This window comes from Talpa occidentalis, unplaced genomic scaffold, assembly GCF_014898055.3.
Source record: "Talpa occidentalis isolate TD23 unplaced genomic scaffold, MPIMG_talOcc4v2.1 talOcc4.7, whole genome shotgun sequence".
Taxonomy (NCBI): domain Eukaryota; kingdom Metazoa; phylum Chordata; class Mammalia; order Eulipotyphla; family Talpidae; genus Talpa; species Talpa occidentalis.
The window spans coordinates 79,308,865-79,328,804 of record NW_023605083.1 but is presented as its reverse complement, the minus strand read 5'-3'; the positions used below and the strand labels follow the sequence as shown (position 1 = coordinate 79,328,804).

General features: G+C 47.9%; 1 protein-coding gene across 1 annotated transcript; it reads right to left on the bottom strand.

Moving 5' to 3' along the window:
* Positions 1-17,489: 17,489 nt before the first annotated feature.
* LOC119231455 (acid-sensing ion channel 2-like) lies at positions 17,490-18,364 on the bottom strand. The gene has a single exon (XM_037493196.1). It carries the CDS (start codon positions 18,141-18,143, stop codon positions 17,490-17,492), a length of 654 nt encoding a protein of 217 aa, XP_037349093.1. The 5' UTR covers positions 18,144-18,364.
* Between the last annotated feature and the right edge of the window lie 1,576 nt (positions 18,365-19,940).

The window sequence follows — 19,940 nt, the reverse complement described above, 5'->3', positions numbered from 1 at the left end:
TCTGAAAACTGGTAATTAAAGCATAAGAATAAGTATTTATCCTGCTTTCATAGAAGGCACTGTAGTTGATCACCAGTTGATGAGGGAAAGCTTTTCTTTATAAAAGGTCAGCTAATAAATGAAGAAAGTGATAGAACTGGGAAATCATTATTTTGCAACCTTCAATAAAATTGTCAATTCAGGTTTAAATATTATGGCAAGCAGGATATTTGCAGGGTAGCAGAACATCATTCCACAGATGATGGGAGATGATGTAATGATGAGAGACAATGCAATAGAGAAGACTCAGCAGTTGCAACATTAACTAAGTGATCAAAACCAGCATCTCCAAGAGGGAGGCTGTCACAGAGTACTCTCCTCCTGCTAGGCGCAGTGCAAGGCACACAGCCTCTTCTACTGAGTTCTCTTGCCAAAACATTAACCTGAATCTCATCAACTCCTTAAACTTAATCTTCAGTTTATAAGAAATACAAGGCGGGAGGAGCAGGTTAAGTGAAAACACAAGGCAATAATCAGATGGATTCATAACGTGGGATAATTGTACAGGACAGTCAGTCTGTTTTCTTCCAGAAGTCAATACTAAGAGAACTGTGAATAGCAGTATTGTTCATAATTGCCAAAAAATAGAAACAACTTAAATGTCCATTCAACTGATGAATGGGTAAAAAAAAAAAAGTGTCACATCCATAGAATGGAATATTTTTTCGTAATAAAAAGAAATGAAATACTGATACATAGTGCACCTTGGATGAACCTTGAAACCATTCTGTTAAACAAAAGAAGCCAGTCACAAAAGACCATACAGTGAATGACTGCATTTGTATGAAATGCCCAGAGTGGGCAAATCTACAGAAAGGGAATGTAGATTGGTGGTTTCCTAAAGCTCGGGTGGTGGGGTTTGGTGGAAATAGAGGTGGGGGTGACTGCTAATAAGTACAGGGTGTCTTCTGGAGATAATGAAAACATTCTACAATTCACAACTCATGAATGCACTAAATCCATTGAATTTTACAATTTATGGGCAAATTATATGATATAAGAATCCCATCTTAATAAAGTTATTTTGAAAAACTGTGTTTGTGTTATGTTGAGGATAAGCTTTTTGGTGAAAGACACAGAAAAACTGAATAGAATATGGGGATTTTCAATGGATCCTGAATGTTTCAAGTTAAAAAGCTATAAAAAAATATTTGGGAGACAACTGAGAAAAACTGAGGAAGAGTGGAAGGAAGCCTGGTAGCAGGCAGAGCAGGCACGTGGAGGACCTTGGGGTGGGGCGGGAAGGCAGCCCATGGAGACTAGCCTATGGGAGGCGACATCCACACACAGCAGCAGTCAGCGGGGTTGGGGGCAGCGATGGCGGCTTCATTCAAGAGAAGGGGCCAAACAGCAAATATCATTCCAGGGTACAGCTTCCCTACTGCTGGAGAAAGGAGGGAGCAAAGGCAGAGGCAACATATTAGCGTGAACACTGAGGGTGGGGCAGAATTGGAAATCTGGGTATAAACTCCTGGACGTAGGTATCTTTGTAAATAGTCTGGCCCTGTAAATAGTCTGGCTCCTGCAGACGTAGGTATCTTTGTAAATAGTCTGGCCCTGCCCAGTGAGAGGACCTAAGGAAAGCGATGACACCATAGTAATGGGCACTGGTAAAATCAAATCAAGATCTTGGTCCTTTTTTAAAAAAAAAAGATTTATTTATTTATACAAGAGCTGGGGTACAGGCCAGAGGCATGGGAGGGTGAGAGGATTCACCAGAGACAGAGCGGAGACCAGAACATGCAAAATGACCGAAATATACTGCTGAGGGGAGCAGCGGACGAGACAGGAAATGTCTGCGGCACCATATGGGTATCTCCCTGGCCGGCAGGGAATCGAACCCATGCTGCAGAGGCTGCAGACAGCTTCCCAGTGCTGCGCTCAACCCACTGTGCCACTTGGGAGGCCCGATCTTGGTTCTTAAACAGCATTTCCCACCTAAAGAAACCAGAGTTCTCTGGAGAATTGGCTGATTCAGGACTGAGGAAGGAAAAGAAAAGAGAGGAAGCTAGAACATCTAGCTGGGCGAGAAACTTTAAAAGTGCACAACAGATGCAGAGATATGTCAAGAGGATACAGACATAAGTTTGAAGGGGTTCTCAAATATGGGAAATTTTGAGTTTCAAAATAAGTAATACTAAGTGATTATAACACACTGAACAAAATAGAAATCTGAGTCTATGCTGATATAAATAAATAAATAAATAAATAAATAAACAAACAAACAAGAGAAAGCTCTTCTGGGTCTTAGAAAGTCAACCAATAAATATGTAGGTGAAATGATAGGATTAGAAAATCACCACTTGGCAAATATCGCTGTAATAAGGCAGGCAAGAAAAAAAAAAACAGATGATAAAACTAGAGAGTAGAAGAGAAATGGGGTTTTACAGAGTCTCAAAGTATCTCCCTGGAAGACACCATGTTAATCAAGTGATATAATTGAACACTGGAAGTAATGGAATAAATAGATCTCACCTGCCTTAGGATGCAAAGGGAAGAATCCCGTATCAGTTCTGTGAAATTCAGCCCCAAACTCATTATGAGTCTAATCAAGAGGGAACATCAGATAGACACAAATTGAAAATCGTTCTGCAAAATGACTGGCCTTGAATTATAAAAAAAAAAAAAAAAAAAAAAATCAAAGGTCATTAAAGTCCAGGAGAAACTGAGAAACAGTTCCTGGGTAAAGGGAGATCTGACAACAGAGTGACCCTAGGTGGGGTCCTTGGTCCATGCAGGACATCATTGAGGCCAGTGGAGAAAAAAATGTACAGGAATTCTTTGCTCTAGTCTGGCAACATTTCTCTGTTTGAAGTTGTTTCAAAAGGAAAGAAAAAAGTGCATATATCATCTCCTTTTGGAAGACACCTGGAGCCTTCCCTATGTTGCCTCTGGACCTTGTGAACTTTGGTTGTTTAGTATAAAATAACCTTTGTTTCTTGCTTAGACTCCCCTCTAGACTGTGAGCTCCTCGAATTCCTCGGCTTAGCCTTATTCATTAACCTCCAAGAGGCAAACATATTCCCAGAACACAGGCAACACTTGGTAGATGTCTGTTGAATCAACGTGCTGGACAACTCACAACCCCTGAGACTGGCCAATACACCTGGGCATACTGACTGTTGGTAAATTCCTCCAGATATTAAGCTGAAATATGTCTCTCTGCAAATCAGAGTGCATCTGTCTGCCCTACAGCAGTGGGTTGTGTGTCCTGGCACAGCGTCCTGCTTCTAAGGGGGCCCGAGGCCTGAGATCACAGGTCCCAAGGAGCAGCGCTCGTGCCTCATTGCTTTGGGGAGAACAAGGGCCCCTGTTTGTTTAATCCCAGCCTGTTGTGGCAGCCTTGACTGCACAGAGCTCACTTGTGATTCATGTGAATGTCACTCGAGCTCCCAGAGGTTCACAGCCATAATTCAACATTTGTTAATAGCCACTTAAAATGTCCCTGAAATAGCTAAGAGTCCCAGGGGATGGCAGGTGTTCTGCTAAGAATCACTCCAGGAAGGCAGAAGCAGCCTTGTCCCAAACTTTAGAAGACACTGCTACTTCCAGTTCACGGAGATACTTCCCTCCCGTCGGCTGCCTTCTCGCACGGGGTGGAAAGAGGAAGGGATGTCTCCCCCGGCCACCAGGGAGAAAGCGGGACCAGAAATCCCCTCCATTATCAGGCAGACACGCTTGACCCCTTCCCAATGGCTCCTCTCTGGAGAGAGGCTCTGTCTCCATAACCAGTGAGAGAGGGGAAAATACACAGGAATCCCAAGAGAAGTCCTCACAGGTCAAAGAACAGAAAGGAGGAAATTGAAAAACAGTACTGGAATAGACGTCAAAAAACTGTGTGTAGGTGGAAATGGCAACAGGGAGAGGGGAGATGCTCTTGTAAGTGGAAGGTCTGTGCTACATAGTTCACAGATTATTTCATTCTCACAAAATCAAATTAAATAACTTACCCGTAGTCATTCAATTAGTATATGATGGTAGAATTTAGACTGAGGTAGCCTCACCCTGAGCCCCAGCTCTTAACCTCGTGCCATACTACTGCTGCAAACATTTCCATCAGAGCATACCTGGACTGTCAGTTCAAATTCAAGGTCAGATTCAGAGGCAGAAGTTGAAGCTTTTAATGCCAAGCTCTGGCCATCTGGTTCCTTATCACATCTGCTTCTCATAAAGTTGTCCGTCCTGCCACCAGGAGTCAGACTTAAAATGAGGAAGTGGCCTGAGGAACCTCCAGACAGCTTTCCAGTGTGGGTGGACCAGTTTGCACTCCCACCAGCAATGTAGGAGAGTTCCTTTTTCACCACATCCTCGCCAACATCTGTTGTTGCTACTTTTTTGGTACGTGCCATTCTTGGTTTCACTTATAGGACTATAAGGGTACCAAATAAGACATCAGGGGGAAAAATAACACAACACAACAAAACAAAAACAATTATAAATCAGAGACATCCTGCAGGGGGAGGGGGAGGGAGAGGGATCAGAGGGAGGGAGAGGCACAGGGGACTGAGGTGATGGTGCAAGGATGAATTAGTGGAGGAAATTCTATGAGGACTACACCTGAGGGGAAAAAAAGCAAACATTGTTTAAAAATGAACAATGATGCAAAATATATATAAATAAATGAATTAAAAAATGAATAATAAAGTGGGAAACTGAGGGTAGAAAGAGAACAGGACAGAGCACACAGAAGTGTGAAAACTGACACTCATTCCCTAAAGTTAGCCCCTAAGCCTTCCCTTGGCAACTTGGAGGAATTTCAAGTTATACCCTTGACTAGAAGAGACTTCCCCAGCTTCTCAACTTTCCTGAGGAGGGTGCTGTGGAATTTCTGGGCCCCATCATCTGAAAATTCCTGAGCTAAGAGATGGGGAGGAAAGAGAACAAAAATCAGGTGCACATCTGCAGGACTGGGGGGTTAGCAGACCCACAGGCATATGTCCAGCTCCCAGAGATGTGGAGATTTGGAAGGGCAGAAACCATGGCAGTAGATACAAAGTCGCTCCTCCCCTTAGAGGGGAAAGTTTAATTCACAGATTTGGTACTGATGGCCTGGGGCCGGGGGTGGGGCCGCCAGTGAAACAGGGATGACAGCCGCCCAGAAACACCTGCATCCTCAACAAAGGACAAGGTCTGGGGCAGGGCCCCTCTCACAACCAGTCTTTCAAATTTCTGTATCTTCCTCCTCTAAGACTTCAATCGTCCATGGGAGGTCATCCTTGGGACAGCTGGAATATTCTCTTGGTCCAATGCTAAAAGTTTCACATATAATTTCCTCGATCCATGTGTTAGGGGGAAAAGGATGTCCCAAAGCAAATTCCATATAGGCTTTGTGGACTCCACCCCCACCCCAGGTCAAAGCCATAGACACTGGGAACTCCAAATCCCATCACCACCAAAGGGAAGGTGGCTGGGACCTGAGGGTGGGGTTAAGCAGCCAGGTGGATACAAAAGGCAGACACGTGGGCTTTGGGGATCCCCCATTTTTGGCTCTCGGCCAGCTCGCAGCGTCCGGCCAGCTCTGAGGGTGACTTTGGGTTTTCAGGTCGTCGGATCAGGTAGGACGCATTAATTAAAGACTTTATTTCCCTATTTTCTCCCTAAGTTGTACATTTTCCTTATTTCTTTTTCTCTTGTAAATAAACCTTTTATTAACCCTTTTGTGTGTGTCTGTAGTAGAGTATTCATAAGTCCCTTTAAAGCGCGCGGGTGAGGACCCACAGCCAGGAACCCGTTTAATATCGGGGTTGCTCTATAACACATGCAGTAACTACCACTATTATCATTTAACAGATGAGGAAAGGGAGGCCTGGAGAGGTCAAGTAGTTGGTACAAGGTCATTATGAAGAGCTCCCCGTAATTCACAAAATGTGTAGATTCTGACACCAAATGTGCAGGTTTTGCCCCAGTTGGAAGCAATTCTGACACTCTCTACCTGGAGTTAACACAGACCCCACAGGTCAAAGTCTCAATTCCATTAGACCTCCCCACAGCCCTCTCAGAGGCCAATCTCAAGTCTGGGCCACCTGTACTTCTGACCAAGCGGTGATAAATTGGGGGTTCCCGTGACCACTCCCTCAGGTTAGAAAATTTGCTACTATGGCTTGCAGAACTCAGGAAGATTTACTAAGTTTTTCTGGTTTATTATAAAGAACACAAGTCAGGAATGGTCAAATGAGAGGGATGTATAGGGCAAGGTACCGGAGGAGCCTCCCTCCCAGCACCTCCACACATGCCAAGCTAGAGGCCTCCAAATCCTTTATGTAGAGCTCTGTGTGGCAGTGGCAGTACATAGGCCTGATGGAGGAAATCACTGATCATCGGTGATTAACTCCACCCCCAGTTCCGCTCCCCTCCAGGGGTCTGCAGGTAGACAGAAATTCCAACCCTGTAATCACAAGGTTGATTCCTTTGGCAACCAGTCCCCATCCTGAAGCTATCTAGGGGCTCACCAAGAGTCACTCATTGGCATAAACTCAGTCTTATGATGAATAACAAAAGATGCGCCTCCTGCCCCCATCCCTCAGGAAATGCCATGCATTTTTTCAAAGCTCTCTTGCCAGAACAAGAAACTAAGACCAAATCTATATTTCTTTTTCTATCATGATGTCACCGTCATTGAGCCTGGATCCTACCCCTGTCTGGCACCAAATACTATCATCTCACCACAGGGCTAACACACCTCGCCAGGGTGTTCAGGTGCCAGAGCCTCATCCTTTCAATGCTGCCATTGTAACAGGGTGGTCCCCAGGAAAGGGGGAGGTTCCAGGTTCCCTGCCCCACCCAAGGGAGGGTGGAGCTGAGCAGGAAGAGGAGAAGCTGCAGAAGAGACAGAGGAAGGAAGCAGGATGGAGCCAGAAGGAGACCTGGAGGAGGCGCATGGAGCCTAGAAACACATGAAGAAACTACGCTTGTTTTTTGGTCGTGGACTGGGTGACACAGATGTGGGTGAGACCCATGGGGAGGTGACAATGGCAGCTTTTATCTTGATGTTGATTTTGCTCTTTTCCTTCCGGGCTTGTCTGGTTGTTTCTGACCCTTTTCTGTGGGTCCCCACTGGAAGATGCTTTAGACTTGTGGCAGGCTTTGGGGCCTTGCTCTGGGCTGATCCCGTTTGGATGGAGTTTTACCCACGAAGGAAAGGGTAATTTTGGGTGCTTCATTTAGAAACTAGACTCTTTGCCTTTCCTGTATTGTTTCTAGTTTCATTAAAGTTCCTCCCCATTAAAGTCTCATATGTTTTGTGTTGATGTGGCGGATGGCAGAACCCTATATAGAATAGGCAGGTTTGCGGGGTTTGGGCTGCCCCTCTCCCTGCCCTGTAACACCATGTGCTCTGGTGCTCCTGGGATTTCCTTCCCCACCCCTAGGGCAAGGTCTATCTCTAGACCCACCCAGTCCAGAATTACCTCTAATGCATGTACCTCTCAATCTCCCCCACTAGAGCCAGGCCAGATTTGCTCTCTATGTTTAGATCTACCCCCCAGAATGTATGACAAATTCCTCTGAGAACTGCTTCTCCAGAAACCATGGAACCTCACTTTGAGAGTCCAGGTCATTTAACAGCCACTCCAAGCCTCGGCTACCACCACCCACACACTTTCTGCACTCTCTCTGGATGAACGAAAAAATCTGCTCTTTTGTCTCCAAGGATTCTCCCGCAGCACTATTCTTACTCCAGGCTTTTGAAAGACGTAGCCTCAAGGCCAGGCAGTGTTGGGAAGTGTGGTGGTTCAGCCAGTTGGCTGTGCCAGAGCTGGCCCCTATCATCTGTTCTCCCCGATGCCATCCGCCAATGACCCTTGCCTCTGACCCAAATATCTATTCAGGGAGGAAATAAATCAAAGATGCTCAGATTTGGAAGTAACTTTAGAGGTCATTAAATTCAGCGCTTTACCTGACATTGATCCACCTCTACAGCACTGCCAATCAGCGATTGTGTGGCCTTAGCTAGAGCTGATGACAGGATACAGGTTCTCTAAACTCCTGGGACAGCTCCTTCCAATCAGCTGTGATCCACCCCTCTCAATTTCTACCCCCACCCCCATGCTGCTGGCTCTGCCTCTGGTCTCACACAGGGGAAGCCCCAGTCATTCCTTGTCTCCAAGACGGCCTTCTAAGTGTTTAAAGATAGCAATCACCTTGCCATGAGTCACCCACTCAAGCCTAAACAGTCTCAGGTCTTTGCTATGCTTCCCATCACTCATGGTTTCTGTGACATATGAGGAGCATCACCCCTGGTCAGCCATACATCTCTCACTGCCTCCTGCTTTCCAGATAGGCCCGAGCCACTGCCAACATCAAAGGCCTCCTCCTGATGCACATCCAGAAAGAAATGCCAGTGAAGGGGCGGGGGCTGCAGGGAGGGAAGTTTTCAGAGAGAGCTGAACTGGGACATGATGAGAATGCAGGTGCTGGTAAAGGTTTGAGTTAGAAGATGAGCAACTTAGGGCTTGCAGCAGCTGGGAGAATAACAATAGCTCAGTTCCCAGGATATGGGCAGCTTTGGAAGGGTGCTCCTAGGGTGAAAAACTCCAAAGTGGAACAAATAGGCTGGGCCTACAGTAATGACTCCTAAGCAGAGAGATGCTCATTTGAATTATGAAAAATCTCCCCTGGAAATTTTTACAGCACCATACTTGAGGACACAGATCAATAAAGTTCAAGGTTTCAGAAACTCTGAAACACACATTTCCTCCTAAGCCAGACAGAGGTTCAGATGCCTAGGTGATTCTCCATGCTAGCAGATGGAAAAGGCAAAACGAATGGATACATAAATTGGCGTCCCCAGCAGAGCCTGAGATGGGGTTTCTTGTCCAGGTGATATACAAGGGAATGATCTCAGGAAGAGTCTAGAAGGGAGTAAGGCATGCAGGCTAGTGGTGGGGGGCAGGGAGAAAATATAAGCAAAGATGTGGTTTCAGGAGAAGTCCAGTTCATTCTGATCCCTAAGAAGCTCATGTTTAAACTGTACCACTTTTGTTCCAACCTGAGGCAAGATAATTGGTATTTTGTATTGCTGTGTCATCAGTCACTGGCTGCTGGCTGTTCCCCGGTGGCAGGGAAGTGCATGACTTCCCAGATATCTACAGGAGGGGTGGCCTATCAACTAAAGGGATACCCCCCCCCCATTCCTGTGCAGATACAAGCTGTCAGGAATTGCATCCTCAGCAGCAGTGAAGAAGGTCTGGACGGCACCCCAACAGCATCTTCCATTGGCACCCTTGTCAGTTCACACAAGAGCCGGCTCACATGTGCAGGACCAGTTTGACAAACTTGTGGTTAAACCAATGAACTGCAGCCAGACACATCATAGCTCTTGGACAGGGACTGAGATTAGGGTTCTGCGCCTCCCTTATCCCACTACAGACACTGATACTCAGTGCATCAGGGTGTTTCTGCTTCCCCTATATAGATCTCCCTAAATAAATAAATAAATGGATAAACATATCTGGATACAGCATAACATCAATTCCTCCCCCCGCCCCCCATACCCCGAGTTAGTTTTGTCTTCAGCAATGTGAGATCAGAAAATAAATCTTGGTTATGTTCTCATTGCACTAGAATTTTACAAGTTGAAAAGTCCTTGAGAATCACCTGGTTCAACCCCCTCATTATACAGAGGAGGAAACTGAGGCCCACAGAGGCTGACTACCTTGCCCAAGGCTGTGGAACTCAATAACAGAGGTCAACGAAGCCAGGAAAATTTGTCCTTTGTGTTTTCATGATTTATTTCTTCTGAGTATAAATATCAATGCCCACTGAGATAATCAAGAGAGAATGTATCTGAGTCATGAGAAAATAAGTTCTGGGAGATGGAAGATGCTTTAGCATCCAAAGGATGACGCTTCTCAGAATGCTGTTCCCAAATAAAGCCCAACTTAATAAATAGGATTCTATCACAGGCTTGAGATTTATCAAATAATGGAAATATATTCCTGAGTGTTGGAGGCGCCAGCTATCCTGTAACCACTAAGCACAGTCAGCGTGGACTGGTTTCAAGTCAAGTGCATGGGAGAAATGTAATATTTGGAATTTCAAACTTGCAAGAGTGAAGTAGGCCATTCGTTTCAGGTTAAAATAGATCACATGTCAAACAGTCCTGCTGGTCAAGTTTGCTATTTCAGCTCTGCTCCATCAAACATAAACACTCGGGCAAGAAAAAAAGAAAGGACACAGCACCCAGGAGGTATGATTTTGATCTGATGGAGAGGATGGGATACTCGGTACTTTGAACCACTAGGAATTACTCTACGGAGCAACACCTCTGCCAGTAAATTCATTGTTAAAAGCAACCGATTCAGTCTTTGGGGAGATTTTTTTTTTAATGGGATCCCATTAAAGTAAGATCCCAGCTCTTACTATAGAAAGCCATAGCAAACTGGGATTCACCTTACGGAAAATTTTCTAGAACTCATCTCTTCATTAGGAGATGTATAACAGGGTAATCCCCAGGGAAAGGAAAGATTCCAGGTTCCTTGCCCCACCTAAGGAAGGGTGGAGCTGGGCAGGGAGAAGAGGCTGGAGTAGACTGGAGAAAGAAGGAAGAAAATCAAGAAGAGGACTGGAGGATGCACACACAGCAGAGAGACATGGAAGAATGTGTGCTTGCTTCTCAGCCTTAGACTTGTAACAGGGACTTGGGGGACATGGAGGGAGACACTTGCAGAGACAGAGACATGGTTGAGAGACCCAGGGGGAGGCTGAAAATGGCAGCCTTTATCTTTACTTGGGTTTTGATTTTGATCCTTTCTTTCCAGAAGCCCCTTCTGCCCCCTTCCTATGGTTCCCCACCAGATGGTGCTTTAGACTTGTGACAAGATTTCAGGCCTCAGCGGCCTTGCTTTGGGCCAATTTTGACTGGACATTTACCTATGAGGGGATGGGTAACCTTGGGTGTTTAATTGGAAACTATTTTAACTATATTCTTCTCTTCTATGGCACACTAGTGGTATTAATGTTCCTTTGTATTGAAGGTTTTATGCACTAGAGTATGGTTTGTCTTTATGCAGTGGATGGCAGAACCCATTTAGAGGAGGCATGTTTAGGGGTGCCCCCCACCCTGCCCTGTGACAGAAGGACTTTCTGTAAAAAGGGAAAGGAAACTACTTACTTGCTATAGAGAGGAGGAAAGGAGGCAAGTCCCAGTTCAGCAAGCTCCCAAATATCTTCTTCCATCAGGAGCCTGCAGGTCTAAGAGCTCCTGGGACAGCAGAACAGACATACACACCCCGGAGCACTAGGCCTTTGTTCAGTGGCCTGTGCAAATAGCTTCAGACTTTCTTTGTAATTAGATAGCATGAGTCATTAGAAGAGCTTACAGTCACTGTCCTACCCCTTCATCCATCAGAGAGTATTCAGTACACGCCTAAAGTCCTGCAAACTACAAGTCGCCAACCAGAGACTGATACTATGGGGAACTCATTACTCAATCTGACAAAGGCAAATGCTCACAAAACTTCTAGACATAGGAAGGGATGGGAGCAATCATCTAATTTGCATTCAACATAATTGAGATCATTCTGACATAGATGAACTTCACCATTGGGAGAGATGAGGATCTGCACCCTGTGATGAGGTGAGTGGGGATAGTTGTATAAGAAGAGCCAGAGTTGGGCATCCTCCAGTAGCAGGGTCAGGCCTCAGTGAGGACTAATCCAGTGTTGAAGAACACATCTCTGGTTCATCCTAGCAAACTTCCAACAAACAGTGGGCCGAAGATGGCTTCACATGACTGCACAGCTGGACGGCCAATGCAGCGCCAGCAGAGGAGAGTACCTGGTGTACTGTTGCAAGCAGAAAAATCCAAGGAGGCTGAGTTAAGAGGGGCAGTTACCACCACCTCTCAAATTACCCTTAATGCTTCTGGCAGATAAATTAAAACAGACCCTATGCAAAGGGCAATACTCAGACTCATCAAGACATTTCTTGGGATTTTTACTTTTACTCTAAGTGGACTTTTTAGGGAATCTCGGATACCCTGGACATCCAGGGACCCAGAAAAAGCATGACAAGCTGACCGTGACTGGCATGTATTCCATGAAGATATTTTCCATCATGTGACCCCAGGTGGCTGGTGCACTTATTACATGCACTTATTACATGAACAAAGGGCTTTATTACCCAAAAGGTAAAACAGGACATGTAATTACACCCGGAGTGCTATAACATTATGGGCAGCTTTGTCTTCCTTCTTTATTCTTTCCCACACTTCCCAAGTTTTCTCCAAGGAACATGGATGGTTTCTATAACCAAAAAGTGTATTATTAAAATAATCACAATAATGGGACAAGTCATCCAGATGCAGGTGGAGTCATAGGTGCCCACTAAAAAGGGAGAGAGAAAAGCAGCTTTTTCCCAGTGTATCAACTAGACGGTCATCTGACATTCTAGAAAGTTCAAGCCCACTTAGCACACTCTGAAGACACGTCTGGAGAGTTTACCATGTACTCAGTAGTTCTGAGTCCTGAGAATATGAAGCTAGTAAAGACATCATTCCTCGCGGGGAGGAGAGGCAGAAATAAGCAATGTATAAAAATTATCAGTGCTTAAAGAATTACAATATTAAATCAAATCATCTCTAAGGTCCCTTTTAGCCTAAACACTTCATGATTCTAATGCAAGGAAGAATATAATGACTCTTGTAACAGAGGAGGAAGCCAAAATGCTGCTTAGGAGACAGAGGAAGAAGAGATTAATTTAGATTATGGTCAGGGGAAGGGGGGTTGCCAATGATTTCCTAGAGAAGGCTATGGAGATATCAGAGCTGGATTTTAAAGGATGAGTAGGATTAAATAAATAGACATGGGAAGAGAGGTGCACAGGTAAAAATGTAGAGTAAGAAAGACCCATGAGTGAAGAATCCTAGCTCCATTCAGGAAAGAGCAAGCATCTAATTAGCAAACCTTCCCTGGGCAGGCACCTGTGTTCAGAATGCTGCGTGCAGAGAATGTTTTCATGAGACAAGATTCCTACTTTCAACCCCCATCTAGAAGGGATGAGAAATTGGCTGTGAGTTGTCTGATGACAAGTGTCTGATGTCTTTATTACTGCTCTGTGATAGGAACTCAACTTGATTAGCAAAGGGTGAAGGCACACCCATAGCATGACACATGGTGAGAACCCGCCATGGACTCCCGGCAGGAGCTTCCTGGGGTACATTTAGGAGCATGAGCTGGAGAGGTGGGTGGGAAAGGATGTTTAGGCAGCAGAACTGACATGAACCAAATTACTGAGAGAAGTGAAAGATTAGCATATTATGAGAATTTAAGCACATTAAGAATCCCACTAACACAGCAGTTGCCTGTGTTCCAAAGTTGTTGTGAGTCACCCTCCAGAAGAGTTGGGGAGCACTAGTGCAGCCCCATCAACACCCCAGCGGGCCACCTAGCTAAGCAAGGGACTGCCCAACACAGGGATCTGCATTAGAACTTGGCTAATTTCACCAGACTGGGTCAGCAAAGCTCTGAGTGGCAGGTGATGGTAACATGAACTCACCCAAGACTACTCAGCCAATATATAGGGGGCAGAGCTGGAATGCCAACTCACGTTTCTCCCCAAAGCCCACCTCTTCACACAACTGCTTCCCCAGTAACAAGAAGAAACTAGTGGTTATTTATGGACCTGCCAGCCTTGGGCCAAAAATGCCAAATAGGTGAGTTTCCTAAGTGTTCACATCTCTGTAACGCTGTATGATGTCAAAAAATAAGATCCATGGAAACACCTGTAGGAATTGTGGGAAGACTTTTCAGTAAAAAATGTTTTTTATTAAGAAATCTCAGTTTCAAAGTAGAAATACACACAGCTATGCAAATCAGGTTAAACATGCAAACTGAAGGGTCATTTGCACTCATGAACTTGGAGATAGGTGAACCCCGAGGTGACGAGTAGGGAGACAGCATGAGACAGTCACATGCTGGTCCCAGATAGTGGCATTGCCACCTGTCAGCAATAGTAGGCTATTCAACCCAACAGTGACCTGCATTCTAAGAACCCACATCTATCTCAGAGAAGTTGATACTGACCAGGGCTCCAAAAAAGAAAGCAGCCACTACCCCTCCCTCCGGGGTTATCTTTGCAGCATTTCTCTTCAAGCTTGACCCCCACAGGGGGCTGCAAACAGGGCAGGGAGGCTGGGCAATAGCAACTCTCCTATCCATAGTGATAATAATCTGCCTCATACCTGCAAAGTTGTCATCACAAAAGTACAAAGGGATTCTCACATAGATTGTCTCACACGTTGCATCCTCCCCATGTGGCATCCAACCCTGTGAGTTAGGAACTATGTTACTCCCATGGTACATAATCAAGTTGAAGCCTACAGCAGGTACAAAATACAACCCAGACAATAGGTTAGGAAGTGATGGAGTTGGAATTCAAATCTGTGTCTTCCTACTCCTAGTCTTAACCTCCAATCATCCAACATCATGGCCAGAACACATCCCCGTCCAGCCTTTCAGTTCCTCTTCCCTTCCACTCCAGTGGTGGGGGTGTGGGGGGGAGGGTGGCCAACAAGTAGACACTATGGAATCAAGTGTTTTTATGGGAAGGGAAAGTACATGCCCATCTGAAGTCAGGTGGCCCCAGGTCCCAGGCTAATAGTGTACCTGCATGAGCAAGGAGCACACCTGTTTACACGGCAGTCAGAATTCCACACCTGGTTTTCTGGCAACTTTTCACCTCCCAAAACTGCTTTTCACTCTGCTAGAATCATGGCTCATTCACTAATTAAAGGGTATTACACACTTCATTGCACACCAGCTAAGAACTCGGAATATGAAAGCTTATGCAAAAGCATTAGCTCCAGACATGTACTAGGTATGCTTTATAGAAAAAGCAAAACAGAAAAAGCCATTCACCTGTGACATCTACTCCCTCACACTTAACTTCTTCATTAAGTCAGCCACAGTACTTAGAGAAAGAAGTCACTCAGCATAGAACAACCCAGGCAGAGACTAGAAATAAGCCAGAGGAAAGGGATGTGCAGCAGAGAGAAGGGGAGAGAGAGAGGCCAGTGAGCCAACTTCTCTGACAACCACCAGCAATGCGCTCTGCTCTCTTCTGGGGTGGGAGTTCAAGGAAAGGCACACCTCAACTCCAGGCCAAATGGGACAGGGAGATGGAGGGAGCATGGGGAGAGTTACTCCTCACTGCTGGGTCTTGGAACAAATCTGGCATCTTGCCCGCCCCCCATCCCCCCCAACTCCCCTTGTAGAGGCTCAGCAGGTTTCTCACTCTTACCAAGGAGTGCAATCAGCCTCCCACCAGGTCCTCCTCTAGCTTTCCTGGAATGGGTGCACCAAGGGTGCTTTCTGACACTCCCTGAACAGCCCTGGGGCTCTGCCCGGTTTCAGTCCTGGGGGAGGTCATACATTGAGAGTCAGTCCAAAGAGGGACACTCCACCAGGTCAGTCTTGAACTTGATGATGATGATGATGATAGACAAGGACTTGCCACTTACTGAATAATGAAGCTCACTTATCCACAGGTAACTCTACTATTTGAGAGACAACCTGGAGAGTCAAAGGCTCAGGTTAGACTTTAAGGCCTGATCTTTGGCCTTTTGAGACCCCAGCAACTTAAATGATGGACCTAGTGCAAAGCAGCAGCCAGAGTCAAAGAATCTTTGCTCTAAATGGAAGTTGGTCTTGAACTGAGGGGAAGACACTAGTTGGACATGTGATTATGCAGATGCCTGAGAGGTCAGTCCAGGGTCTGCTCCTGGCTGCATTTTCTCTCTGTGGCACCCTCACTTTGCTGTCTCTGTGTTCCATGTGTGTTCAGGCAGACAGAGGAACAGCTGAGTGCATTTCCAAGCTGCATGGTGCAGTGGTGAAGCTGAGCGTTGCCACGGCACTAGAAAGCACGGGTGGGATACAGGGATGGTTTCAGCCTCCAAGAAGAGGCATTTTCCCCATCTCTCCCCAGGTCGCCTAAGACATCATTTGTGTGTGACATGTTTTAAGATCCTGTTTGGTCCATTTAGAAAGGTATCCAGCATTGCTGATCCCTTCCCCCAGCTCGGACTGGCTTCCTTTTCAGCATACATATACTGCTGCTGATTTTGCTGTGCTCTTCTTCACAATGTTTAAAACAGGATAATACAAAACAGCTCCCTCAGGAAACGGCTCTATAGGATGTGAAAGGCAATGCCCCTGGCACTCTGGGCTTTTCCAGAATCAGAAACAGCCAGCAGCAAGCACAGAGGCTGCTGACAGAGACTGGTTGTAGCATTAAAAGAAACTCAGTGCAAGAGACTGGTAGGCAGGGATCTGAGAGCGGGCAGGGAATGGATGTATCCCGGGAACAGTAGGGCATATCTTAATTAGGCAGAGGGCCCCAGACAAGTGCTGATGACAGAGTCTGGTCCCTTTGCAACTGCTGCACCTGCCATCTGAACTTACAATTGCAATTTGGTTGAAGACTCTGGGACTCAAAAGCTCTTGATTCTCCCTAAGGCAGCTAGGGGAGAAGCAGCTAGAGTGACTAGGCTTCCATAGGGTCCCCCAAGCTCTGGTGACCCCAGCTTGCCCCGAGGCAAGGAGGCGTCTGCAGCTGTGGTCTGACCTGCTATGCCTAACAGCCCACTAACTGGGCTAACAGAGGACCCTGGTAGCAGCCCCTCTACCGTCCTTTCTTTCTCTGCCTCTCCGGGAAGCTCCATCCTGAATGTGAGCCACATCCCCCTCTGCTTTTCCCCTTTACTCAGCTCCACATTCCTCTCCAGGCTTTCCAATCCCACAGCTGCTTGCCCCCTCCCCATACCACTCCTCGCTCATCCACGTTGTTCAGCGACCGTACAGACAGCAAACCAAGCCTTTGAGTTTCAGCTGGAGCTCCCAGACAAGCCAGTCTGGACCGTTTCACCCTCACAGGCATCTACGGACCAGCCGATGCACTGGGACACTCTTCTTCAGCCCAAGCACCCTGGATATTTTTGCTTCCTACCCACCAGCAGACGAGAGAGACCCAGGGTCCCCAGCCTCTCCTCCCCGCACGGAGCTCAGAATCCACACAAGGGACTTCCACACCTTTGCAGCATCACCTGCTCCAGCAAAGTCACTTGAACCATCCAGGCTGCCGAAGGCCCCACACCCCCATCCTCTGGCAGCTTTAACTCCAGCCCAGCCCACAGGATGCAGTGCCTGATGCCACTTCCGAGCAGAGACAGAGAGAAAATGCCACCTCGTCAATGACAAGCTGTTCCAATCGCACTGCTCAGACACCAAGTGCTCTGGACCACGGACAACTCAGGCCTCCTCCCTCCGGTCCGGGAGGATGCCAACTTGGCACTTCTGGAGAAGTGAGCCCCGTGCAAGCCCCCTGCTCACTCTCCTCATCTGACCACACAACCATGCTCCAGGCCAGCAGACAACCTTCGACAACCAGTTCCAACAACTCTGGCCAACTACCTTCGTGGCCTTCCACTGAGGTACTGCTCCCTCTCTCCTGCTTCAAAGCACAGGAAGACCCTGAACCCAGCAGGAGACCACCGGCGCAGCACTTCTCAAGAAAGCCAAGCACAGGAGTGAAGCTGAAAGCGAAGTACTCACTGTGGTGAAGTCTTGGTGGCCACATTCCTGTCCTTTGAACTTGCAGTAGAGCATCATATCCTTCAGGTCGTGGCCCACGCGATGCAAGAACTCCAGCATGCTGAACTGCTTGGGTTTGTAGTGTTTGAAGTTGGCCTTCTGCCTCAGGGCCTCCAGCACTGTGGGGTCAGCCAGGTGAGGGTCCGGGATCTGCAGGTTGACGTCCAGCAGGGCCAGCAGCTCCCCAGCGTGGTACAGGTCGTTGGTGGTGAGCCTGGAGAACCGGAAACCATTGAGGTTGCAGAGGGTCACCGCAGGGAAGACAAGGCTTTGGGCCACCACCTCATCCACCTTAGTGACGTGCTGGTAGGAGAAGTAGTAGGACACCCTCTCTGAGCTCTCCACCAGCAGCAGGCCCAGGGAGCCCACGAAGGCCACAGCCCACAGCACGCGCCGGATAGTCAGTGGCCCGTACACGAAGATGTGGCGGATCCCGTGCAGGGTGGAAGTGTTGGCGAAGATCTGAATGCTAGAGGGCTGCAGGCTGCCCTCGCTGGGGCTCTCCTTGAGGTCCATGGGGACCCTGTGCAGTTCCGCAACTGGCTTCAGGTTGATCAGATTTCAGGGAAGAGTTCCCGGTCCTCAGGCTCTGCTTAAACCTTGACGTTCAAAGGAGAGAAGGCAAGACAAGCATCAGGCCAGGCGCAGTGAGTTTCTCCTGAGAGCCCAGCCGCACGCTGACAGGGGTGAGTGTTTATATAAAACCCATTCAAACTCTAGCTCCTGATTTTTTCCAGGCGATAAGGAGGGCTGGTTTTATTTAGGGAGACACCAAGGTGATGTGGAAGAGATGTGGGTGGGAAGGGAGAGCTTAGCCAATGGAAATAAAGTCCTCCCCCCTACACACGCCACTAGAGACAAGATTAAAAGCGAGAGCGAGGGAGAAAATGCTTAAAACAAGTCGCTCGGCAGCTCGGAGCCTGTTAACCAGTGCATAATGCCCCGCGTTCAGCATCCTCGGGATGTCAGGGCGGCCGCGCTGATGCACTGCGGGCGGCGGGCGCAGTGGCGGGGACCGAGCGCAGCCGCGGCGCCGCTCCGTTCCTCTCCGGGTGCTGCTTTGGACTCCGGATTCCGTTTCTCGCCGCCGGCCTCCGTGGCTCTCCTCCTCCTCCAGGCCCCCTTTTTTGGGCAGAATTCCAAATGCCGGCGGCAGCGGCTAGCGCCTGCGAGAGGAGGCAGCGAGCTGGCTGCCGCGGAAAGCCGAGGACAGGGCGGCTGGGAAGGATGTGGGGGTTCGACCCGGACTCGTCTCTTCCCCGCCTCCCCGGAAGAAAAGTGAGACCCCGAGGACGCAGAGCAGGCGCCTCCCTCAGCCCTCCTCCGCCAGGCTGTGGGGGAAGGACCTCGCCTGGGAGAGGGGCCTGGCAGAGCCTGGAGACCCCGCGAAAGTTTCTCGGCAGCCTTTTTTGGAGGGAGCTGCTGGGAGCCTCCCCCAGAACCAGCCCGGGGAGAGCAGCCGTGACACCCCGCCCCCGTAGATTGCAGGAAGGCTCTTGATAAACTCCCGGGAGGCGCTTTGGCGGGGTGGAGGGAGCATTGCTGCGGCCCGTGTTGCCTCCAGGGCCACTCTGAGCGGGGTCTCCAAAAGGAAGAGGCTGAAAATGGGGAGGGTCGCGGTATTCTCAAGCCACAGTGCCCCTGCCTTTGCAGCCCTCCTGGTGGGAGGGGGGCATCCCAGGGGCGGAGGAGCACCTCCTGAGACAGAAGAGTCAGCGGCCCCTGGGAACCCCAGCACAAGAGCAACAAGTAGCCCCCACTCCCGCTGAGCTGTGGGGAGAGCCTGTATCTGAAAAGAAAGACAGCTGGGGTTCCAGGTAGGGCTGACTGCATTCTGTGTGTGTGTGTGTGTGTGTGTGTGTCTGCCCCAGGATTCACCAGATGGAAGCACAGCTGGAGCTATAGGTGGGAACAAAGAACTGGGCTGTCAGTTGCCTACCTCCTTTTTCCTGAAAATCTACTGGAAATCAGCCCTGGCTAGCAGGCGGGTGTGGCTTGCCCCAGTGCCAGGGAGCTGATGACTGGAACTTACAGAATCAATGATGCTAAATCCCCATCAGGAGGAAAGGAACAGAAAGTTGCAGTGGCCAATCCAATGCATACTTTCAAGCTAGGGCAGAGCCACATGGAGGTGCTTTCTGAGTCAACCTGGTGTCCCCAGGGCACACCATGCTTAAATCACACTCCTTGGAAGTGTAGGGAATGCCTCTCCTGGTTTGTGCTGACTCTGAAATATTTCTCTATCCCATCTACCTTCTTGCTACACCAGATCCAAATTATGAAGAGTGACTGGATGCACTTTGAGGCCACATG

Excerpts from the sequence above, each read along its gene's own strand:
- LOC119231455 (XM_037493196.1), bottom strand. The coding sequence starts at position 18,143 with ATGGACCTCAAGGAGAGCCCCAGCGAGGGCAGCCTGCAGCCCTCTAGC.